This window comes from Gouania willdenowi, chromosome 1 (genome assembly GCF_900634775.1).
Source record: "Gouania willdenowi chromosome 1, fGouWil2.1, whole genome shotgun sequence".
Taxonomy (NCBI): Eukaryota; Metazoa; Chordata; class Actinopteri; order Blenniiformes; family Gobiesocidae; genus Gouania; species Gouania willdenowi.
This window is the reverse complement of record NC_041044.1, coordinates 12,697,895-12,722,102: the sequence shown is the minus strand read 5'-3', so window position 1 is coordinate 12,722,102 and position 24,208 is coordinate 12,697,895. Positions and strand designations below refer to the sequence as shown.

General features: G+C 39.8%; 1 protein-coding gene across 1 annotated transcript in view; it reads left to right on the top strand.

The window, feature by feature from the left end:
- Positions 1-3,189: 3,189 nt before the first annotated feature.
- The window catches only part of LOC114465192 (neuropeptide FF receptor 2-like), a 38,235-nt gene continuing 17,216 nt past the window's right edge, over positions 3,190-24,208 (top strand). Inside the window, exons 1-2 of the mRNA XM_028450070.1 lie at positions 3,190-4,019; positions 16,618-17,551. Of these exons, the coding sequence (XP_028305871.1) occupies positions 3,190-4,019; positions 16,618-17,551 (1,764 nt within the window). The remainder of the gene's footprint in view (positions 4,020-16,617; positions 17,552-24,208) is intronic.

Below are 24,208 nucleotides of genomic sequence, written 5' to 3'. Positions count from 1 at the left end.
GGTTATTGTTTTCTGGAGTTTTACTGTGCTTTATTTACCGATGATTAGTTCCTATCTTCTTTCCGCTCCGTGGACCTGAGTGTGTTATTGTTGAGCTGCTGCTTCAAAACCACAATCAAAATAAAAGTGAAAACAGTTTTCATGAATGGTCTTATGTTTCAGCCGACAATAAAATGTTTGTTGTGTGTTTCACCCGATAGAAGTGATCAACGTGATACGTCATTAGTGACATGCAGCTTTCTAATGATGGGAGACCAACACCTGAGTTCCCAGAGCTTCAGCAAAGGTAAGGTCAGAACATTGTTCGTACTTTCCACAGTGAATGGTACAAAAGGAAGGATTGGCTTTGTGGATGCGCCTCACTGAGGCTGTTCTGAGTTGTTGTTGTTTGCATTTTCTCCGTGTTTCTGTGTTTTCAACACAAACAACGAATGCGCTGCCGTGTCATGAGATATATGTTGTTGGGAGAGTATGGAGGCTGTATTAAATAATTGTTTGTTTTGTTAATGGTGTTTTACAATGTTGATTTTGTTAGATTAACACTTGTCAGCCAAAACATATGAACAAACAACGGATGCCCTGCCGTGTCAGGAGATGTATCTTGTTGGGAGAGTATGGAGGCTATATTAAATAATTGCTTATGTTTCTTTAATGGTGTTTTACGATGTTGATTTGGTTTGATTAACACTTGCCAGCAGAAACATATGAAATGCCTGCCCAACCCTAGTGGTCACGGCACATCATTGTAAGTCATGTTCGCCCTCTGTCCAATCCGAGCCTTCCCAACCCCCAGACCTAAAGCGAAATTAACTAAAACCGAATAAACCGGTTTCCCATGTAAACTTCAGTTCGGGAATTACTATTTCCATGTAAACACGAAGCAGAACACTTTAATTCCGAATGATTTAATTCCAAATAACTAATTCCGAATAAAAAAACATCATGTATTTGTGGCCATTAAGTAATAATAGTTCATCAACAATCATTCATTGAACCCCTCTAGGCACAACATTCCCTAATGGCTGGTAAAGTGCAACTAGTCTCTTCTCTTCCCCTCTGCATTCTGGACCAACAGCTGATCATACATGATCAAGCAGGTTTGCTCAGGCTGTTAGTGATTAGTTCTTAGCCCCGGCTGTAGACACGGATGGTGAAGTGAAACTGTGGATGGCTCAGTAAATTGCGTAATACCAGTTTGTCTTTGCACTTGTTGAAGTGTGAAAAATGCTGGCCATCAGCCAGCCATTGAGGGCACACACAAAATAACGGATTGCAGGCTCAAAAATAGTGACTTTCAAAAGGCTTGCAATATATATATATATATATATATATATATATATATATATATATATATATATATATATATACTGTATATATATACATATATATGAACCCATTTCACAGGAATTGCAAAACATTGTCAATCAATTTCACATGAATGACAGCCAAGTAAAACAAAGTGTATACTGCACAGTGGCATTTCTTAACACACACTGACCACAACTATAATCCAAATGTCCTTGTGTTATGTTTACGTCTTTAAGGGAAGACTGATACAAAATAATGCTTCACCAAATTATTGTTAATAATGTTAGTGCAAATTAACTTTGAATCATTAGAAACAAAATTAATGCAGAAAATACTAATTTCAGTGCTAGTATTATCAACTTCTCAGTAAACATGGACACATATCAGTGAAAACTGAAAAATTTCCCTGCATATGAAAAATTTCAGTCTGTGCGTTATAAAATAAACATCTGGGTGGTCTATGAAAACCTGGGCACACGTTTTAACTTATATTTACCACCATGTGTAAAGTTCAACTTAAACCTACACTGCAGACTGCACAAACATTTCAGCGCTAACATTAATAGCAATTTGTTCTTTGTAAACTTGAAAACCTGAGAACATTTAACTTGTGCTTAGTACTTAACTTGCATAAAAAAAAGATGAAATATTGCAATATATCGTTGTATGGATATTTTGGCACTCCTCTAATATATACAGTATATATATATAAAAGCAAAACCAACAAAACGTAAAATGCTTTATTACCAATTAATGAAATATAATGTCAATTAATATTATTAATTATTAATATTAATCAAATACACTCACTTTCCTTCTAAAGTGTGAAGTGAAAGCTATATTTGTGTTTATTAGAGCAGTGCCGGGTTTCCAGGGATTGAAGGAGCAATAATGGCTGAGAGTGTGTGTGTGTGTGTGTGTGTGTGTGTGTGTGTGGGTGGGTGGGTGTGGAAGACAGGAGCTGCACCCCCCCCCCTCCCCCCCGACTTCATCCTTCTCATATTCATTCAGTCTTGCACAGGCAGACGATGCACACTGAGGGCAAGAGCGCACAGAGACGTGTGTGGTTTACGGTGAGTGTGAAAGAGAAGGGCTGACAGAAACAAAAAAGACCTTTTCAAGCACGGCACCACATCAGTTCAGTGGACCAGGAACGGAGAGCAAGCTTTGAGTGGCGAACAGTCAGAGGGTAACTTCTCCTGGTTTTCAGCGGCAGAGTTCCACACATGGATGGTCAGTACTTGAAAAAGGATGCTTCACTCATTATTTTTACAACTTTTTTGACCTGGATGTTTTTTTGCGATTGAAATAAATACTATAAAATATGTAGATTTCAATTGACACAACTTGAAGGATTGGAACAATTAATTCCTTGTTTTTGCTGCTCTCATCAAGAGGGAGCTGAGCAGCCTCTGATCTTTCTAACTGTTCTTTGCACAGAGCTGAATACATCTACGAGATGGACTGGAGATGTGAGTTAGAAAAAGAGGAAAAAGTGACCAAGAGAGATGAACCCTGTGTGTGAGCTACACCTTCCTCTAAAGGGAGTAGGTCAGTTAACGTCAGATGGTGGAATAGCAGCTTCATACCATCCACTCCCTGGAAAAATCACCATACTGATGTTGCATAATGATCTATTGGGACAGTGCTGAGCTCTGACATGACACCAGGTGACTCACAGGATAAGGCATACAAGAGTGAACTATGTGTTCCATGTTCTTCACAAAAAATGCATCTTCGCGCTCATCAGAAGGACTTGACCACGAGACTAGCTGATGCCTAAAGCAACACTTTTGGGGGTTGTTTCATCGTAGTTGTGTTTTTTCTGACTTTAAATTAGACATCACCACAGCTCACTGCTTCTTCCTGTTGTGTACCAGCATGGATCCATCCAAGGATCTGAGCTTTAAGCCCAGCCTTTCCACTTTACTTCAATATGACAGCTCTCAAGAGAAACTAAACAGCACTTACAACTTCCATGGTGCCCTACTCCAGAGCTCCATCACCTACCCCTTCCATCACCCACTGCCTTCTGAGGCTACCTCAGTTGTGTTTCAAACTTCTTTATTCACAACCATCTCTACTTTCACCTTCAGGCACCCACAGACCGCCTCCTTTCCTTTGCCCATCAACAACTACTCCTTCAGTAACTGGGAGGACATGGAGAGCATGTTGCTCTGGACCATCCACGAGCCCAGCACCATTGCTTTGACCATCATGTACAGTTTGTCGTTCCTTTTGGGATTTATCGGGAATTTAATGTCACTGCGTGTCCTCACCAGCAGACGCAGTCGACGGCTAGCTGGTGTTAGTGCTACACGTAGTCTTCTAGTAAACTTGGCAGTGTGTGATCTGGCTGTGGTATGTGTGTGCATGCCTATTACTCTGGGAAGCCAGATCTACACTGCCTGGGTCTATGGAGACCTCCTGTGCCGAGCTGTCCCCTTTACACAGGCAATCTCTGTCTCAGCCAGTGTCCTAACACTGACAGTGATCAGTGTGAATCGTTACTACAGTGTTCGTTCACCACTGAGGGCTCGCTCCATGTTCACTCGTCGACGGATCTTGGCGACTGTGGCCGTAGTATGGACATTGTCTTCAATAATGTGCGCACCAATTGCTGTGATGAACCGAAGGAGGGAAATCAGCTTTGAAACTTTTACCATTTTGGTCTGTCAGGAGGAGTGGCCTCAGCTTCGCCTAAAGCAAGGGTAGGTACACCGTAGGTCACACAGTAAGAAATGTAAACTAATACAGTGGGGACTATCTGCTTCTATTCATTTATTTATGTAGTAGAACTGGGACTTTATACAGGTATATGGTGAGCTCAGGGGGTACAAGTCTTTATCAGGGGTTACTTTAATCTTAAATCTCAAAGAAAAATCTAATAGAATATGCCTGATGCCTCCTTAACAATATTCATAATCCAGATACATTCCTCTCTGTGACAAGCCAGAGTCTCCTATATATTTACATTATCACTCAGACTGCTCTCAAACCAAGCCCTTCAGGTTGAAGTTCAGGTACATTTTTTTGTAAATGTTGTGTTGGGCTTGCATGTTAAACCACTAAAAATAGGTTATTCAAAGGTGCAGTCCACAATGTTGGAAAGCTAGCGAGATTTGAGCAAGTAAGACCTCCTTTAGGCAAAGCAAGGCAAATGTATTTGTATAGCGCATTTCATACACAAGGCAACTCAATGTGCTTTCCATGATCAAAAAGTGCAACAGAAATTATTCAACAGCTTAGAACATTAAAGTCGGCAACAAAACATTTAAATTCATCAGTAAAAACATTTAAAATCATCAACAAACACCAACAAAAACATGACCAAAAATCCCCTTTCAATCATACGCAGTTGAGAAAAATAGTGCCTTTAACTTTGATTTAAAAATGTTCACATTAGATGCTGACTTCAGCTCTGCTGGCAGTTTGTTCTACTTCTTTGCAGCATAACAACTAAAAGCAGCATCACCATGTTTACTGTGAGCTCTGGGCTCCACTATCTGTCCTGTGTCCATAGATCTGAGAGACCTGCTGGGTTCATACCTGACTAACATCTCACTGATGTATTCTGGACCAAACCCATTAACAGATTTAAACACCAGCAGCAGAACTTTAAAGTCTATTCTGAGGCTGACTGGGAGCCAGTGTAAAGACTTTAAAACTGGAGTAATGTGTTCTGACCTCTTTATTCTGGTTAAGACCTGAGCTGCAGCGTTCTGAACCAGCTGTAGATGTTTGATGCTCTTTTGGGGGATTCCTGTCAGAAGACCATTACAATAGTCCAGTCTGCTGGAGATTAAAGCATGGACCAGTTTCTCCTGATCTTTCTGAGTCATTAAACCTTTCACTCTGGAGATGTTGTTTAGGTGGTAGAAGCTGTTTTTGTGATATATTTGATCTGACTGCTGAATGTAAGATCTGAGTCAATCAGAACACATAGGTTTTTGACTTGGTCTTTAGCTTTTAAAGATCGAGACTCAAGATACTCGCTGACAGCAGTCCTCTTTTCCTTGTTACCAAAGATGATCACCTCCATCTTGTCATGAATTTGTTGAAGGAAGTTTTCACTCATTCAGCAGTTTACTTTTTCTGTCAGATTCAAAGTTTCCAATGCTTATAAAATGACTTCGCTCCTCCAAGTAGGACTTAAATCATTGCATTACTTTTCCATTTAGTCCAAAAGTTTTTTGTTTTTTTTTTTGCGATTATTATATATTTGTGTTGCAATGGTTTTGTTCAGGCATCTAAATGGGCAGTTATTGTTCTTTACACCGTTGTGTTCGGCCGTTAAGGGGTCCTCACCACGGAATGCATGGGCGATAATATTCTCTCTCTCACCCTGGATTTCCACTGGATGCATAACTGCACTTAAAAGGGAGGTATTATGTAAAATCAACTTTTTCAAGATTTATATCACTACTACAGTGCCTGTCGGAAGTATGTATTCATATAGTGGGAGCATAAGTACAGTTGTCAATTATAGCCAAATGAGTCTGAAGGTTGGATGTACAACGTGGTGTACATACTCTGTACTCTGTAGTGTTATAAAGGGGTATATTTCTGGGTGCAAAGTAAAACAGCGTGTGTGATTTCCCTGGTTTAATTCTATCGAACATGTGCATGATAAATGTGTTTGTTTTTTTTTTTTTACTCATTTTTTAAAAAAAAATCATTTGGTGTATTTTTCTGTATTGTATGTTTTTTGGAGTCATATTGTTTATTTTTTGTATCTTTCTCTTATCTTTTTGTGCATTTTTTGTATGATTATTGTTTTTTTTTTGTTGCCATTGTAGTGTGATGTCATTTTGTATATGTTTGTATCTTTTTTTGGTGTAGTTTTTTGCATTTCTGTTGTCTTTTGTGTATTTTTTGTATAAATATTTAGTTTTGTGTTTTAGTAATTTACATGTTTTTGTTGTCGTTTGGTGTGTGTGTGTGTGTGTGGGGGTGTGTGTGTGTGTGTGTGTGTGTGTGGGGGGGGGGGGGGGGGGGGTGAATCCATTCTAAATTCATGCGCACCAGTCCATTCACATGTACCGGCCTGCCTAACTTTCACTAAACTTATCTATTTTCAGTCGTTAGGTGTAGTGGCAGGTGTGTCGTGAGTAAAGCTGAAGTAATCAGACGCGCTTCACTATGTAACACCGTCTACATAACATGTAAACACTTAGATCTGACTCAGAGCGTAATACTAGTCACGACCACGCTCTGGACAGGTGTCATGACACTGACTGTAACCGGACTTAATGGCCTGCACGCATGTCACGTAGATTGTGATCAATAGTGAAGCGCACCTGATCGACGCGTGTGTGTGAGACTCCCTACCTGGGACTCTAATCGCCTTCGTTGGTTCTCTCTCACGCAAAGAAATGTGCAGCTTTCAACACGACAGCCATTGCCGTCAATAACTTCCGGGTGAGGTCTGTCCGGTCAAACTAACATGAAAATAAACGTTTTGAAACATCATAGTAAAATAGATATAGATGGCGTGCTAGCACCCGCTCACACTCTGAGGTCAAAACTGAATAGGTTTCACTTCTGAGCAAACTTGAATGTTTCCATCTGAACGAAAAAGAATTAAAATAAACGTTTTGAAATCACCAAACAAGTCCAAAAGAACGCATGCACACACTCGGGCTATGTGGAATCAGAATCAGAATCAGAATCAGAATCAACTTTATTGACCAAGAGTGTATGAATACACACGAGGAATTTGTCTTGGTGACCTGTGCTCTCTCAGATAGTGTAACATTAAATAATAACAATCAACTAGAATAAAGAAAAATAAATAAAAAAGAAGTATAAACATAAATATAAGAGTAGTTAGACTAATATGTGCAAACTAAATAAAAATAACAAGATAATAATAATAATAATAATAATAATAATAATAATAATAATAATAATAATAATAATAATAATAACGAAATAAAATAAAAATACAATGATACTAATAAGATAACAGTGCAGTAGTGCATTGATGAGTAGTGCAGGTGAACATTTAAATGAAAATATTATGTCCATGAACATTCGCAGTGACAGGTTGATCCAGGGTTGTTATGTTTAGTTCCAGGTTATTTCACAGTAACAGAAACAGGTCTGACACTCTGACTGTTTAGAGTTGATCAGAATGACAGCCTGGGGGAAGAAACTGTTTTTATGGCGGGTAGTTTTGGCGTACAGTGATCTGTAGCGTCTGCCGGAGGGGAGGAGTTTAAACAGATTGTGTGCAGGGTGTGAGGGGTCTGCAGTGATGTTACCTGCCCATTTCCTGACCATGGACAGGTATAAGTCTTGGATGGAGGGCAGATCAACACCAATGATCTTTTCTACAGTCCTGATTATCCTTTGTAGTCTGTGTCTGTCTAGTTTGGTTGTAGATCCAAACCAGACAGTGATGGAGGTGCACAGAACAGACTGAATGATGGAGGTGTAGAACATTATCAGCAGCTCCTGGGGCAGGTTGAACTTCCTCAGCTGTCGCAGGAAGTACATCCTCTGCTGTGCCTTTTTCCTGGTTGTGTCTATGTGGGAGGTCCACTTCAGGTCCTGTGAGATTGTGGATCCCAGGAACCTGAAGGAGTCCACAGTAGCCACTTTGCTATTCAGAATGGTAAGGGGGGTTAGTGGGGGGGGATTTCTCCTGAAGTTCACTGTCATCTCCACAGTCTTGAGCGGGTTCAGTTCCAGATGGTTCTGACTGCACCAGAGAGCCAGCTGTTCCACCTCCTGTCTGAAGGCAGACTCGTCCCCATCCCTGATGAGACCGATGACGGTGGAATCGTCTGCAAACTTCAGGAGTTTCACAGAGGGGTCCCCTGAGGTGCAGTCATTGGTGTAGAGGGAGAATAGAAGTGGGGAGAGAACACACCCCTGAGGGGCGCCAGTGCTGAGTGACCGGGTGCTGGATGTGATGCTTCCCAGCCTTACTTGCTGCTTTCTGTCAGACAGGAAGTTGGTGATCCACTGACAGGTGGAGACTGGCACTGTGAGCTGGGTGAGTTTCTGGTGAAGGATGTCCGGGATGATGGTGGTGAATGCAGAGCTGAAATCCACAAACAGGATCCTAGCGTAGGTCCCTGGGGAGTCGAGGTGATGCAGGATGTAGTTCAGTCCCATGTTGACTGCATCCTCGACAGACCTGTTTGCCCGATAGGCAAACTGCAGGGGGTCCAGCAGGGGTCTTGTGATGTCCTTCAGGTGGCTCAATACCAGCTTCTCGCAATGGGTCGATAGTCATTGAGTCCTGTGATGGCAGGTTTCTTTGGGACTGGGATGATGCTGGAGCTTTTGAAGCAGGAAGGTACTTCACACAGCTCCAGGGATGTATTGAAGATCCGTGTGAAGAAGCTCTTAAAAAAGTTTCAGGTCGAACAGAGACTGCATCAGGGACTCATTAATGTACGCATTAAAATAAAAAAATAAAATAAAATAAAAATGTAAATAACACTGTAATCAGCTGTAGTCACAGAAAACAGCTGAGAGATAACTGCGTGTCGATCGGTTTACTCTGCTGCTTGCCTTTTCAGATGACTGCTTTAAAACAAGAGCTTATTATTAGTGGATTAATAAGTACACAGACACAATGTGATCTCCGTCCGTATGTTAGCATTCCTCACTTTGATAATCATTCTAATTGTATCGTAGCGATGTAACAATGTAGAAAGTAACCAAATACAGCGCACAGAAAAACAGAAGTAAACAAAATCCATGCGTGTTTGTATGAGTACTGAAGGGGGCGTATTCATGGGTGCTTCAGACAAGCTTGGAATTTCTTTAAGAGACAGAGGAGCATTCAAGGCGTCATAAATTGTGTGCTACAGAAGGAAATGAATTAGCGGGATCTCCTGAGTCCTTGCTGCCATCTGCTTGCTGCAACAGATGTGCAGCAAATCCGGAGGCGGCGGGGATTGCTGGACTACAGATTGCGCTGAAGTCATGCAGCAGAGCAGTTTTGGTGCAGATACGCATCCAGTGGAAATCCAGGGTCACAATCGGCAAATGTTCGGCGCTCATCTCATCTCATTGTTTGTTCTACAACAGTAAACTAATGAACAGTTCAGCACTGTTGTCATGCTGTGGCTGTGTGCTCTCTGACCAGAGCAACTGTGTGGATGAGGTGTCTCATCAATCACACACTTTCATACACCAGAGAAGCGATCGACAGAGAATGTTTCAAAGATCGACCAGTTGATCGCGATCGACGGGTTGGCGACCACTGGTCCACAGTTTCAAATGCAGCACTTAGGTCCAATAGAATGAGAACAGATACTTTTCCTGAATCAGTGTTCAACCTTATGTCATTGATCACTTTGATAAGAGCAGTTTCTGTGCTGTGATAAAAACAAAAGCCTGACTGAAATTTATCAAATATTTTGTTGAATGTTAAGTATTGATTCAGTTGGATGAAGACAACCTTCTCAATGATCTTGGCTATGAATGGAAGGTTGCTGATTGGTCTATAGTTAGCCAGTATAGAGGCATCCAGTGTTCTCTTTTTTAACAGAGGTTTCACAGCAGCTACTTTCAGGGATTTTGGTATTTTAGGCTCAACCCGCCTTCAATGCTCCCATCAGGGTTCCATCCAAAACCACGCCCTGAAAAGCTTGAATGCACATAGGCAGGCGGCACGAGAGCTGACTCAGCCATCCCTGCACATTTTGGTGTGTGCGCGCAGGATGGAGGGAGGGACAGAGGATGGCGTGCACAGGATGAGAAATTAAGGCTGATAGGTTCTTTCCATTTGGTTTTGCTTCTACACCACTACAACAACCTTTTAAGGCTACTCGGAGCTGGTGCGGAAAGTTGTGGATTTTGCAATGCACGTAGTGTTTACGTAATGATGTCACGAGCATAATTTTGGAACGTAAGATGGAGGCAAGCATCTTAGCTTTCAGTAGCAAAAAGAATGAGCATTCTAGCTGCTCTAGTTTTTATTTTACGTCTGTTTAATGATGGGCACAGAGGGGAGGGGTTGGGCCCCTAAGGGTTAAACATCTGTGGTTTTACTACAGAGGGCTCGTAATGTGTGTGTCTGTTTGCGTTTGCTCAGCTGTGTCAGCCTCCAGTATTTAAGCAAAGATTCTCCTCTCAGCCAATATTCACAGATTAAAAATGAAATTTTTATTAAGTTTACCACATGTAAAACACACTTTTGCGTTTGACAGGCAGGTAGGCCTAGCTGTGAGCTTTATGCTGCCGCAGCCTCTGTAAAAACTCATAGTGCTGCCTGGCTGCAGAGGTGAATGAGATGAAAAAAAAAAAACAGGAAGGTGTTATTATTGTTTGACTCATCATTCCAAGTATAAACGTGCTCCAGGGAGGCACTGGTCCCCGGGCTTTGTAGCCAAGTCACGCTAAGTCAAGATGCGCAGGAAACCCAACGCAAGCACACCAACCCCAACACCCCACGCTGCACTGCGAACATATCTTAGCGCACCGAGGGGCAGATTCACTAAGATCTGAAATAAAGGGTGGTAAACCAGTTGTGTCCCTAAATCCTTTGGTGACGCATTTTCCTCACCTCACCTGTTTAAATGAGCAATTTGCTCGTTCAATGTGGAGACGTGAGTGCAGAAGCCCACAATGACATTTGAGGAAGTTCAATTGGAGACAGATGGACTTCTCTGTCTGCTGCACAAACATTTAATAATGTAGAAAACTAAATAAACAAATAAAAGTGTTTTAAAAAAAAAACAAAAAAAAAACACAACAACAACAATAACAACAACTTTAAAACCTAATGATATTTTTTCCCCTTAATTTAATGTGGCTGCTCCATCAGGTCCTGTAACTTTGCTCTGATCAGGCAGATTTGGACAGAACCCGTCCTATCAGTCCATCAGTCAGCACCATTTGAAGATGATCTACTGACCATCATCCAGCAGGTCTGACTGCCTGAGTAGCACTGTGTCACCACACTCTCATATGTGAACATTGTGCCATCACTGTTACACATCTGATCAGCTGATTCTGGCCTGATGCTCCTTCCATCAATGTGACACCAGAGTTAGACGGTCAAAACTACACTGAAGCGGTGCGTCCATAGTGTGCAAAGCATGCTCTCTCCACCGCAACATCACCAGACTCCACACACGCTCCGCCACGGGTGTGAAGCTTGTTCTCTCCCTCACACACTTTACTGAAGTTTTATTGTCTCATTCAATGGCTGCTACTATTGACTATTGTTTTATTTGAATTATTTTGTTGTACTAGAAAGGTTAACTGGAGCCTTTTTTCCCCATCTCCGCTGTGGTTTGCACCTGCTTGTCAGTCATACTATTTTCCTGTGCTAAAACAATCACTGCAAACAGTTCCAGATTTGATGAATTGCATTGCGCCCACTTCAATAATTTATTTGAATGTCCTCCTCCGAGCTCCCCTTGTGAGCTCCACCTACTATGCATATTCATTAGAGGGAAACACGTTAAATGGATTGAGAGCGTATTGCGACGTGCAGCATCAGCTTACTCCTGATTCCCTTGGGTTTGAACAGCTTATTAACGCATGGAGTGACGTTTGCACACGTTTTAATACCCCTAAACCTTTAGTGAATCCGCCCCGTGAGTCAGGCTTACAGCCGATGCTTGTGTTGGTCCTTGTGAGATGCTGAATGAACTTTTTCTGTGGAACATGCCGGCTCCCTTTCCACCTCTTCACTCAGGCAGATTAATCTTAGTGAATCACAGCCATGAATAATGAAGGAGTTTGATCAATGAGCTCAGAAGTACTCCCTCCTTTTCTCCAGGGAGAACACACTTTCTGTCCACACTTCAGCCTCTGGGTTCTCCGTTTTTTTTTGGCTATTTTGCAACTTCCTTTGTCCCCTTTTTGTCAATTTTCAACATTTTAGCCCCTTTTTTTAAATTTTGGCTACCTTTTGCCAATAGATATCCCTTTTTCCTATTATTTTGTCCATTTTTGCAAGTTCCTTTTGTCACTTTTAGCCCATTTTTGTCCCTTCTTTAACCTTTTTTTTTTTTTTGCCACTTTTCATCCAAATAGACTACCTTATGCCAAATAAATTCATTTCCTTTCCAATAAATACTGTTTCTTTTTTCCTCCTACATTTTGTTCCACATTTTTGCCTTTTTTTAGTATTGTTTGCCACATTTTGCTCATTTAAGCAACCTTTTGCCATTACATACCACCTGCTTCCTCTTTCTTGCCTATTTTTTGCCCCTCAACTGCTTTTTTTCTCTCCTGTCCATTTTTTTCCTGACTAGTTAAAGTAAGCAGATGTCCGCTGGCAACACCCTGCTAGCCAATGATGAGTGGCGAGCCGGCCCAATAGGAATTAGATAATGAAGAAACTTGCACCACCCCATGTTTCACATCTGATGGGTGATGTAAAAATAATCACTGGACTAAAGGTTCATGTGTTTTCAGTCTGAAATGTGGAGAGGCCAGCCTTCATTTCACCTCATCAGCATCCATTTTTGCTTCTTTTGTCAAACTAATCGAAACACATGAGGGTATCAATTGGCACACAGTGCCATTCTATAGTGCACTACAATGATGATGCAACCTTATGTTGGTCTGTAAATACAGTAAATTAAAATAACTGCCTTGAATAAATTTGCTTTCGCATCATGGCTGTATCAAACATCTTGAAATAGGCTTCTGTTTCTTTAAGAAGCTCCTACCTGTTCTGACATGCCCCTTCAGCACGCTGTCTGTGGTGTCATCACAACACTACTGCACCTCCTTCACATGCATTGAAACTATTGATCTTCGGTGCATTTGAATTATTGGAAAGGAGCTATACTTTATCACTTTGTGAACAATGGCCACGCAGGATATTGGGCATCCGTACGAATTTCAGAAAAATTCAGAAAAAGACAATACAAGCGGCTCCTGTAGGTGAAACTGTTTCTGAATGCTTGCGCTGCACTTCAGTTCACCTATATATTGAACGTAAAGATATTTGTGGATAAATCCCATTAAAATGGTTAAAACAGCTATTCACAATCATTGCTGGAGGATCAGGTTAATGCAAAGTATTGCAAATACACAGCCCATATTTCAGCCCCTTAAGATGGCTGCTCTGAGGTGGATTTTTGAGGACCGTTTTCTCCCTTGTGTTAGAGAGTACTGCCGTTACTTCTTCAAATATTATTAAATTCTTATGTGTGTATGTAATCCATACTTTCACAATCTGTAAATAGCTGAAAACGCCCCCTGGCCGACATGTTCCCGTTTCTCGAATGGCCCGTCACATATATTGGTTTGGTTAGTTTGAAAATGCAATTGTTTTTGTATTGTTCGCAATAAAAAAAATGCTAAATGCTGTACAAAATTACGTTTTTCCACACATCATCTACCGGTACTCCAAATTGGATTATTTTTTGATGAACATTAACAATGTACTGTATTCAGCAAATATTTGCAAGTATATGTTTACATTACCATTTCTGGTTAAACATTTTGATGCACTGTAGGGTGAATTTTTCACAAAACCAGTAATGTGTGGATCGTTTGGATAGAACAATCTGAAAATGTCTTGTAGCAAGTTTGGTGTTAATTGAACAAAAATTGTCGGGGGAGGTTTTATATACAAGTTTTACAGTTACAGTACGGTTTATTCAGTATTGGGGCTACATTTTGGGGAAAAAGCAAATCTGTAGCACATATGGTTGATTATAGAAATATTGAACTTTAGAGCAGTGTTTTTTACTGAACTGCGTGCACCCCTCATTCCTACATCTACTAACAGAGTGCACGGATGTGTTATGTTGGGGTGCTCCTGCAAAAAAAGGAAGGTGGAGGTGGAGGCGGCCCATTGACAGCGGTTGGGGATACATGAATAACCCAGTGCCATGACTGAACACTGGCCCTCGTGGCTAAAACATCCGACCGGCCCACAAGGAATTGACCCAGTCCCTTGTTTAGCCAATCCAGACCTGCCCCTGCCAAATCCCTGAGAATGACTCACCGAACACCGGTTAATAATTACTGCTTTAGAGGTTTGCTGTAGCAGCAGCTTTAGGATGACTGACCTGTTATTGTACTTGAGACAATCTGGCATGGGCCTGGACTTTAGTGCAAAATTTGTTGATGGGATGTATTATTTCCTAGGAAGAAGAAGAACATGCAGGTTAATAATAGGTTCCAGGCATCTTATTACTGCCTGACCCCTATTAATCTGAACAATGTGTCCATCAAAACACCTTAAAACACATTTCAGAAATTTTGATTGAGGTCAGGACTTTGAGTAGGCCACTAGATCAGGAAGGGAGCAAGAGAGAGAGAGAGAGAGAGAGAGAGAGAGAGAGAGAGAGAGAGAGAGAGAGGGAGAGAGAGAGAGGAAGAAACAGTTCAGAATGCTTCTTCCATTTCAGATTATAATTTTTTTCCCGTTTCAGAAAGGGAAATTCATATTTCCCGTCCGTTTTTCATGATCACAGGAAATCGCAGGGTTTGAGCATGAGGTAATAAGATACAGGGTTCAAATTTGCATTCAAACTAATAAAAATGTTCATAGTTCATCATAGTTTCATTATAGGCTGACAAGTAGCTCAGAATTTCTGTACTTCATCACTTTTTTTATTGTGCCATTTTAGCTTTTTTGTCTGTGAACCTTGTTTCTATTATGTTCTCTGTTGAAAAATATAATAATAATAATAATGTCAAACTCAAATATCCAAAGTTGCTAGACAATGCAGCCTGTCACATTAAGGAGTAATGATGAGCTTAGTGTGATTCTCATTACAAAGCTAGCTTTTGTCACCCTAAATGAAGCATCTTCTTGTTGCTAACTGAATCACAAGACATTAGAATGGCACTATACAAGAAGTGTTACCCCTTTTTGATAGCCTCAGTGGATAAGACATGTTCCAAGGCCAGGCAAGGCCTGGAAGGCCTTGATCTTCCCCAAAAAAATACATGTCGTCTCTTACATAGTGCCTAAACTTGAACTTTTTTTTTTTTTTTTTAATCAAGGTGGCCAAACAAAGACATTTGATGACATGTTAGGATAGTCTTAACAGAGATCTGTGTACAGGACCAATTCCAACAATGTCATAAAAACATGCTTGACAAACAAAATGTGCAAATCATAGTGCAACACACCGAGAGCCCGAAGATCATGATATGTTTGTGACAGTCACACTCAAATTAGACACTCAAATTAAACTGAAAGAAATCCACTGAGGTCCGTAGGAATTAATGGTATAAAACTGCATGGGAAAAGCCCAGCCAGTGGAATCCTGCTGGAATAACTGTCAAATAATGGTATTGGTTCCTTTCTTGTAAACAGTAAGCCCCAAGTCTCAAAATATACTGACAGTTCAGCTCAAAGAAGGGCCCTGTGTTGGCATTAGTTGCATAAAGCAGATGGTTTTCCTCTTAGTTATGCTTCATTGAGACAAAATATAACTCAGGCTTGTGTGTCTCACCATATGTGCTTTTAGACAAAACTTACTAAAGTTGCCTCATATGGATTTGAATAATAAAGAATTTGGTTGTGGATAATGGTAATGTCAGACAATTGACTGCTGCAGCTACAGATGTGCCTTACCTCTACCAGTATGTATGAAGAGAGGATTGTTTCTCTTTATTAACACTTAGAATATTTCTTTATTGATACTTTTGTCCAAAACTTTAAAGATGTATTTTTGCACTTCAGGTTTAGGAATTATATGCTGCTAGTTAGTGTTGCACTTTTTTGGGATTAAAGAGGTGTCATTATCTTTGAGGGCTTTTGTATATTAATAGTCCTGAAGTAAAATCATCATATGACACTTTGCTCAAAGGTAAATGTAAAGAAAAGGGGATTGTTATTTTTATTTAGAAAAGGATTTCAATATAGTTTTTATTATCTGAGCTATAATATATGCAATTAGATAAACAACATTTAATGAAGAACAGATAGATTTGTTTTATTTGAGTTATGTGGTATAAAGTTAAGGTGCTCCACTGATCTGCCTTCAAGTTCCACTATCAGAGGAAAATATTAATTTATCTTTCTTATTCATTGAATTGAAAGAGGGGTTTGAATCTATACCAGAACAAAAGATATCTCAACATGGAACCTTAAAAAGAAAAGTTAAACTAAAATCGCTATCAGGTGGTGAAACTACTGGGAAGACATCAGAAACTAAATAAATCTCTTAAACATAATATTTTTATCTGTAAGTCACTACTGAAAAACCTTGTGCTTTGAAAAACATTAATCTATTTTACCAAAATATCCCTTTAAGAAAATGATTTTTCCTTTATATTATCATTGTGCTGATCTACATGACTGATTATTTTTCAAAAGAAACAGAAATGCTCATTATTAATTGTCCTGTTCTTTCACAGATACAACGTTCTGCTGTTCGTGATGCTTTACTGTTTGCCAGTGACCTTTAACCTCACCATAGGCTTCCTGACAGGCAGACGGCTTTGGGGAGGAAGGAAATCCACTTTTGCGGATCTTGATCCTCGCAGTCAAGCTCTTCACAGCTCACGCCTAAAGACACGCCAGAAGATCGCCAAGATGGTGGTTTGCCTAGTGCTGCTGTTTGCTGTGTCCTGGCTGCCGCTCTACGTGGCTGATCTTTGGATTGACTGTGAACAAAGACCATCATCTTGGCTCCTGCAAACTCGACCGTTTGCCCAATGGCTTGGATTGACTAATTCCAGCCTAAACCCCATTTGTTACTGTTTCATTGGGGATCTCTACCGCTCAGCAAAGGTCATACGAACGAGATACTACCAGAAAGTGGCCGCCTTCTTTAGCTCCTCCTCGTTCTCCAGCTCAGCTGCAGTGACGTCTGCTACCGCAGTGATTATGGACTCCAAAGTGGTTTCTGCTGAGCACCACCACATTGCTGCTGCTGTGGCTGTGTCAACATCCATGGTCACGATCCCAAGACTGCTGAGCTTGGCTACAGGCCAAGGGCTTGGGCAGACGAAGAACAAGGGTTCAGAGAGCCGAGCAGGATCAGACCACAGTATCTCAGGTTGGTATCAGTCCAGTCCCAGCGTGTGTGGCAGCTCGCTCCTACCCAGCCAGATTAACACATTTCAATGCTCTTTACAGAGGGCAAGTTTTCTGCCAACCAGGAGACACTCTGGATCATTGCCTTTAAAAATGAAGCCCACAGAAATAGATGTGTTACCGCTGCGAAGGCATTCAGGGGACAAAATATATGGTCTGTCAGCAGATAAGAGAGACATCATTATCATGGACAGAGATGCTTTCTGGAACAGTGGGACGCACAGAGACAATACAACAAAAACCTACTCCCGGGTAGGGGATGAAACATCAAACATGACAAGCCTATGAAATCTGCACATCATACTAAGGATTGGCAGGTTGAGGCTTTCTCCCAGTTGTCCTCAGGGTGTCACACAGAGACACACGATGCAATCCCCGACAGAAGCCATTGTTTGTCCTGAGGATAAAAGTACCTGGTGTGGTTTTTTTTTTTCTTTATGCATGTCAGCCTACTTGTTTCATCTCAAAAGCATGGGAATAAAACAACATTTGAATAAAAGGGTTTTACAGTCGGGGTGTGTGGAGGAAGCAGCCATCTTTTTTTTTTTTTTTTTTAAAGCCGTGAACAATAAAGAAACCATTCAATATGAGAAAACGATTGCAAGAATGTGCTTTTGCATTCAAAAAGGTGTAGTCTCAGCTGTTTCAATCGCTTAACACAGTCTGCAGGACATAAATATAGACTCCTTTAATGGTTTGTAATGCCCTTTGTCTTCATTGCCTTGACAATAGAAAACATCACATTGCTTTATCCTCCAGTGCAATGCTGAATCTAAAAGATTTAACAACCTCTGAACTCACAAACTCAAACCAGTACATATGTGCATGTGATTTAAGGAGCAAACGTCCTCATAATAAAAATTCAGGCTCCTATACTGATTTAGTTTGAAGAACTGATTAATATATCCTAAATAGTAACTTTTGGTAAGAGTTGGAGCTCTTTATGTCATTTAGGCATTAAGGCCTCTTGACTCTTTCCTGTTGGTGAGCCAAAGCTCAGATGAAATGAACTGGTAGCCTGATACTTATCACCAACCAATTTACTACACAATTACAAAGACGTGTCATATCAGTGTAACTGATGTCATGGAGTCCAAACAAGCCTAAGATGAGAAAGTTGGTAAAAGCTAACCACTGCCTTTTAATATCACCATTACCCTGCTCTAAGGTTTTATGATGCAGCTTTGATTGTCTAGTATAATCATAAGCGTTGGCCAAATCATGTCTTTGTGCATGGCATAATGTTGGGGACAGGCAAGTAAGAAAATGGAGGCAGGTGCAGGGCTTCCCTGAATTCTTATAGAACACTATTTTCTGGATTGAATTCGTTTATATTACATGAATTTAAATGAGGTGCCAACTAAGATAGAGTTTAAAGTGTCTTAGGTCACTTAAGTAGTTATGAATACCTTGTCATTCAGGGTGTGAATTCTTGTCAAACTGTGTACTTTCCAATAACAAACCTTATTATATTGCATAAATCACAGACAAATAGTAAATATAAACATTTATTAATCAAACAGTTAAACCTACAGTATTTACACATTAACTAAAAGAGCGCTACGGTCACTAAGCTAAGGATAAATGCTCAAGTATATAAAAATGTAAAAGTAAAAAGCTTAGTAGAAGGAAGAAAAAAGAAATGAAATGTGGTTTAATTGTGTGTCTGTGTGTGGTATGCGTATGTCTGTGTGTGATGTGCGTATGTGTGTGTGTGTGTGTGCTTATGTGTGAGAGAAAGACAAAGAGAACTAAGATGATATCAGATCTGATGAGAACTATGTGACTGTAAGTACTTTAAGGTCCAATTGGGATTTGAGATCCAGAGTACCTCAAGTTCTGATGAAAGAGTCTGTAGTCCGTAAGGCGCGGTTCTGGACCACAGAGTGTGTCCGACGTGTCCGATTTTGGACTTGGTCGGCCTTTTGCTGGTTTCACGGCTGGTTTCACAGCGATCTTCACCAATGGTTGAAAACTGACCTTATGTGGACTTCTACCGGCTTCAGCGTGCTTTGCTCTCTTGTCGACTTCAGACCGGAGGTTATCCTCTCTGGAATGTGCAAGCTTAGTTAAAGTCTAATAAAACAAAACAATGTGAGGTTACAAAGAAAATGTAAAAGTACATCACACTCAGCAACCCGCACCATTCAAATCCCAAGATTTTGGATTTGGCGGTGGGTTTTATTGTGGTTTAAGCGTTCCTATTGGACGGTTTTTACGGCAGTCAATCTTAGCTTTTTTTTGGGTGACTTGTGGGCTTGTGGGTTGTTCGTGGGTGTGTTCTGAGTGGATGAAAAAAACTTATTTGGAAAAAGAAATGTGAAAATAACTCAGAACACAGTTATATTATAACCTTCAAAGCAAGATGAGAGCAAAAATCATATTTTTCTGGTCAGTGTGACAATATGCATGATATATAGCTTGCAATATTTACTGGGAGATATCCATTAAGAAACTGTAACTTTAGGTACATCTAAAAAAATTAGAATATCATGAAAATATTTTTTGTCACTAATTTCAAAAAGTCAAACCCAGATATGATATAGGCTCATGACACATAAAGTGGAATACTTCAAGCCTTTATTTCTTGAAATTTTGATGATTATGGCTTACAGATAATGAAAACTGAAAATTCAGTGTCTCGGAAAATTATCTGTATATTTCACTTCATGTGTCATGAGCCTATATCATATATGGGTTTGACTTTCTGAAATGAGTGACAGAAAATATTGAACATTTTCATGATATTCTCATTTTTTGAGATGTACCTGTATGTAACCTTATCTAAGAATTCCAGGTTTCTTGTGAATAAAGAGTTAATGACAGTGTCAAAAAATACATTTCAATATTGTATCAAAAATCTGTCCACTTTTAGAATGCTTATTGTCAATTCTTGGAGAGAAGCAGAGGAAAGGGGGTTCCTACCTCAGTTCTTGAAAAAGCAGGGGGCAAAAACAAAGAGGTTGTAAATTCCTGTAGGCCCCTTGTTCTTTGTCTGTGGCAGAGAAAGGAGGGAGGGGGGTGTCGTGTCTCCCCAGGTGATGATGTGGATGATAAAAAAGAGGTGTAGTGTGGAAAAAAAGTCTCCATTGAAGCTTACTTGCAAAATTGTTTTATTCAGTTTATATAGTTTATTAAAACAAGCAGAATCAAAAACCAGGGCAGAGACAGAATCCCTGGGGGAACAAGGGAGGTCAAATCATGTTCTGAGGCAAAAACAAGAGTTCAATGAGAGCAAACGGGGTCAAATCATCCTCTGAAGAAATCCAGCTCGGTTATCACATATATGGACTGACGAGAAATTTGAAACAAAACAGGTGGACCCCGAGCCTTAGCTTTTGAAGGGGACATATCATGGTTTTAAATCCTTCCTTTTTACATATAAATCATACAGTTGTGGTCTATATAAAGCGGAACTGCAATGCTTGGGTCTGAATTCCTCATTATTATAGCTCCACAGGCCCCCTTTTCTCTCCCACTACTTTTCTATTCTATTGCTCTAATTCTACTACCCTTTTCTGATGTGCTTCTGAGAGCAACTAGTTTTGGTTTTTGCCTCTTTAAATGCAAATGAGACACTTCATACCCCGCCCCCTCTCCAGGTTGCAGAGGTGACATTCAGTTCAACTCCACCCTGTTCGGCCATTTTTGTAGTTTGATAGAAGAGATACGGTTATGTAGCGGCGCATAAACTTTTATTCACAGGTGATTTACAAAATGTCAACAACGGAGCGAGATGAAAATGAAGATGATGAACCTGCAGAACCCTAACAAGTGAGCTAACACAAGCACTGAGCTAACGCTAGCGCCAAGCTAACGTCACAAAATGCATTTTATACAGTCTTTTCGGAGACAAAAACGTCAAAATGAAATGACTAATGAAAAGCTTTAGACTTAAATTAAATCACATAGGCCATATCATCAAGGATCTAAAACGAGCACACAGTGCTAACATATGAAGTCTGAAGACGGTGGCAAACTGCTAAGCAACTGCTAATGCTAACAAACAATGACAGGGACGTCTTATCATCACACTTTTTAGCGTTATTTACAGCTTACCGAAGTGCTCTGTTCGTCGTCTCCAAAGATAGAAGGAATTGAACCCTCAATCAGACAAAGTCTTTCGGCAAATCCTTCTTCATACTGGTGGAGGTTGTTGAAGCAGTCATCCTTGAAGTGCTTCGCGCACACAAAATTGACCTTGCCCACAGATGTGGGTACATTTCCATAAAAAATAAAACTCAACCAGTTACTTTGAAAAGGTTCTGATGCTGGGAGACGGTGTAATGAAGCGTGTGGGTTACTACATCCAACAACCGAACATTTTGACTTATCCTCTAGTAACTTCGGCATCCTTGAGCTTGGACTACAAAATCGCAGCGACAAATAAAAATGGTGGATTGCTCGAAGTGTTGGGCCTGGAGTTGATGTCCTAATTTGGCAGTTCCGCTGCAAATACTGTGATGTAATAGTTCAAAAAAACGTAATAGAGAATAGAAAAATCGAAACAGATTGAAAAATATGAGCAAAACAGAATATAAAGATATCTACGGAGCACCTGAAGAGACTAATTTGAACTTTTCTGTACTTCTAAACACTCTAAATATACAACAAAATACATTTAAGGGCTAAAAAAAGTGGATTTAGCATGATATGTCCCTTTTAAGGCAAAGAAGGAAGGCAACAAATGTTCAATACGGTGATAAAACCCCATGCACAGCAGAAAAGCACAAGAATAGGCAAATTCCACAATTGACAAGCAATAAACATCCCAACAGCAGAGCTACAGAAATAACTGGCTCGGATTGCAAACCCCATATGTTTAAAGCCAAATGTTGAAGGCCTATACTCAGCTTTTAAGTGAAAAGGTATATAGCATAAATGAATATCATATTAAGCAGTCAATACACCTCAAGGACAAATGGTTAAATTTGACTGTTTCTGTGGTAAAAAAGTGTGCCATAGTATATGTGATAAGTCACAGTCGTGGTCTCCTACAGAGTTATAGATCCATATGACAAACCACAAGTTATTTTTACAGGCATTAAATGTGTGGCCTGTTGCTAAGCATGGTGCATTTAATGGCAGGCTTTTTCCATAATATAGTAATGGAAGTTTTAAAAGGTAAAATCCTGGAGTTAACGTTCACATTAAAACGATTTGACATTAGGCTACAGTGTGTTAGCTAGAGGCCAGCATTTACCAGTAGAGACTCTGTAGCTAACTGAGCTGTTCCACGGCTCTCTTCTCTACTCTTTATACTGTTTCTAGCTAATGTTGGTAGGTTTTTTTCACTGCTACAAAAAATAACTTGTAAAAAAAGAAGTCAATCATAAAGGGCAACAGCTAAATGTTGGATCATCAATTGATTTTATGTTTAAAGCAAAACATTTTTTTTTTTTTTTTAATTCGGAAAATTGGGATCCTGATGTGTCCGGCTAAAGACAAGCTTACGTTTTGTTGAATGCTTGGTAGTGGACACAAACATTGCAGATTTTTATGGTAACAGTAAATTTACAACATTAAATCCCAAACTCAGAGAAATCATTCATTAGCCTTCGAGGGGACCACTTACCTGATCCAAAATGAAGACTGCAAAGCCACTTGTGTTGAGTTGGAAGCCAAACGCTGCCATACAGTATATAGATATTCCTTTTGTATGATCACGTATCTGATCGGATCCAACTGCACAACATTGCTCCGGCATGACAGGAATATTACGCGATGAGCTGTTGTATCACCAGTGGTTTAGCATTTTCTAATCCGTCAAGATGGCTGCTCCAGATGCTGTGACATCACGCAGGACGTCCCTATACAAAAGAGCTTAGTAATCACTTACCTATTAAAGTTATGCTTAGCTTTAGCCACAAGTGACCACATCCCAGGTAAACACATAGTTGAATTTAAAGCTAAAACATCAAATGTACACAGCTTGTTTTATAACAGTTGTGAAGAGGCTTTAAAAAAATGTATGTGTGGGTTATGAGCAATAATTAGTGTTCCATCTGCAAAATAATGAATCACTGACAAAATCCTTTCCTAAAAATGAGCAGTGATCTGAGGATTAAGCCTTGAAACACACCATTTATCATTGTAAAGATAGAAGGCTCTTATCTTACGGTTTGGTTAAATGTTTGTTTTATGATTACCAGAAAATAAAACTTGATTCCACATAACCACGTTAAAGTTTTTTCTCAATTTGATTTTCTTGTTTTAAACTCAACAAAACAAGGTAAAATATGTTCTCCAAAATAATTCATTTTCATTACATTGTTGCCATTTAAAGAGTCAAAGTCTTTGTAAAAAAATGCTCAAAGCTTGTAAGCACATGTACAGTATGTGTCTTGGAAACTTCATACACTGTATCTCTTGTGTGTTCTTCAGAATAACAGTGTAAGGAAGTTTGTTCAAAATGATCATGATTGAGATGGCCGTTCGAATAAACAATAAAAAATGAATTAGTAGCCTACCAAGTTAAACTGATAAACTCAGAATTAAAAACAAATAATATTCTCTTCATAATTAAAATGTATTGCATTTGTTTGGTGAGAGCCAATTTCCTTTTAAGATTAAATCCCCCTGAGTTGCTTTCGCTGTATGAAACACCATTTCCTTGTTTCACTACACGTAGACAATGAGTTATTGGAACACAGCTCAGCAAAAATAAATAAATAAATAAATAAATAAATAAATCATTAGCTAAAATAATTCATTAATAAAGAAGGAAATTCAAAAATATTTTTCTATTCATTGACAATACAACATATGATCTCCTGGCCAAAACATCGTGTTTATTTTAAACCATATTTCTGGCTTTGTGGGGGCCCTATGGGAGTTGCTGTTTGGGGGCCCTAGTTCACCAACCTACATTCAGAGATTAATAATCCATGAACTGCTACAATCTATTTC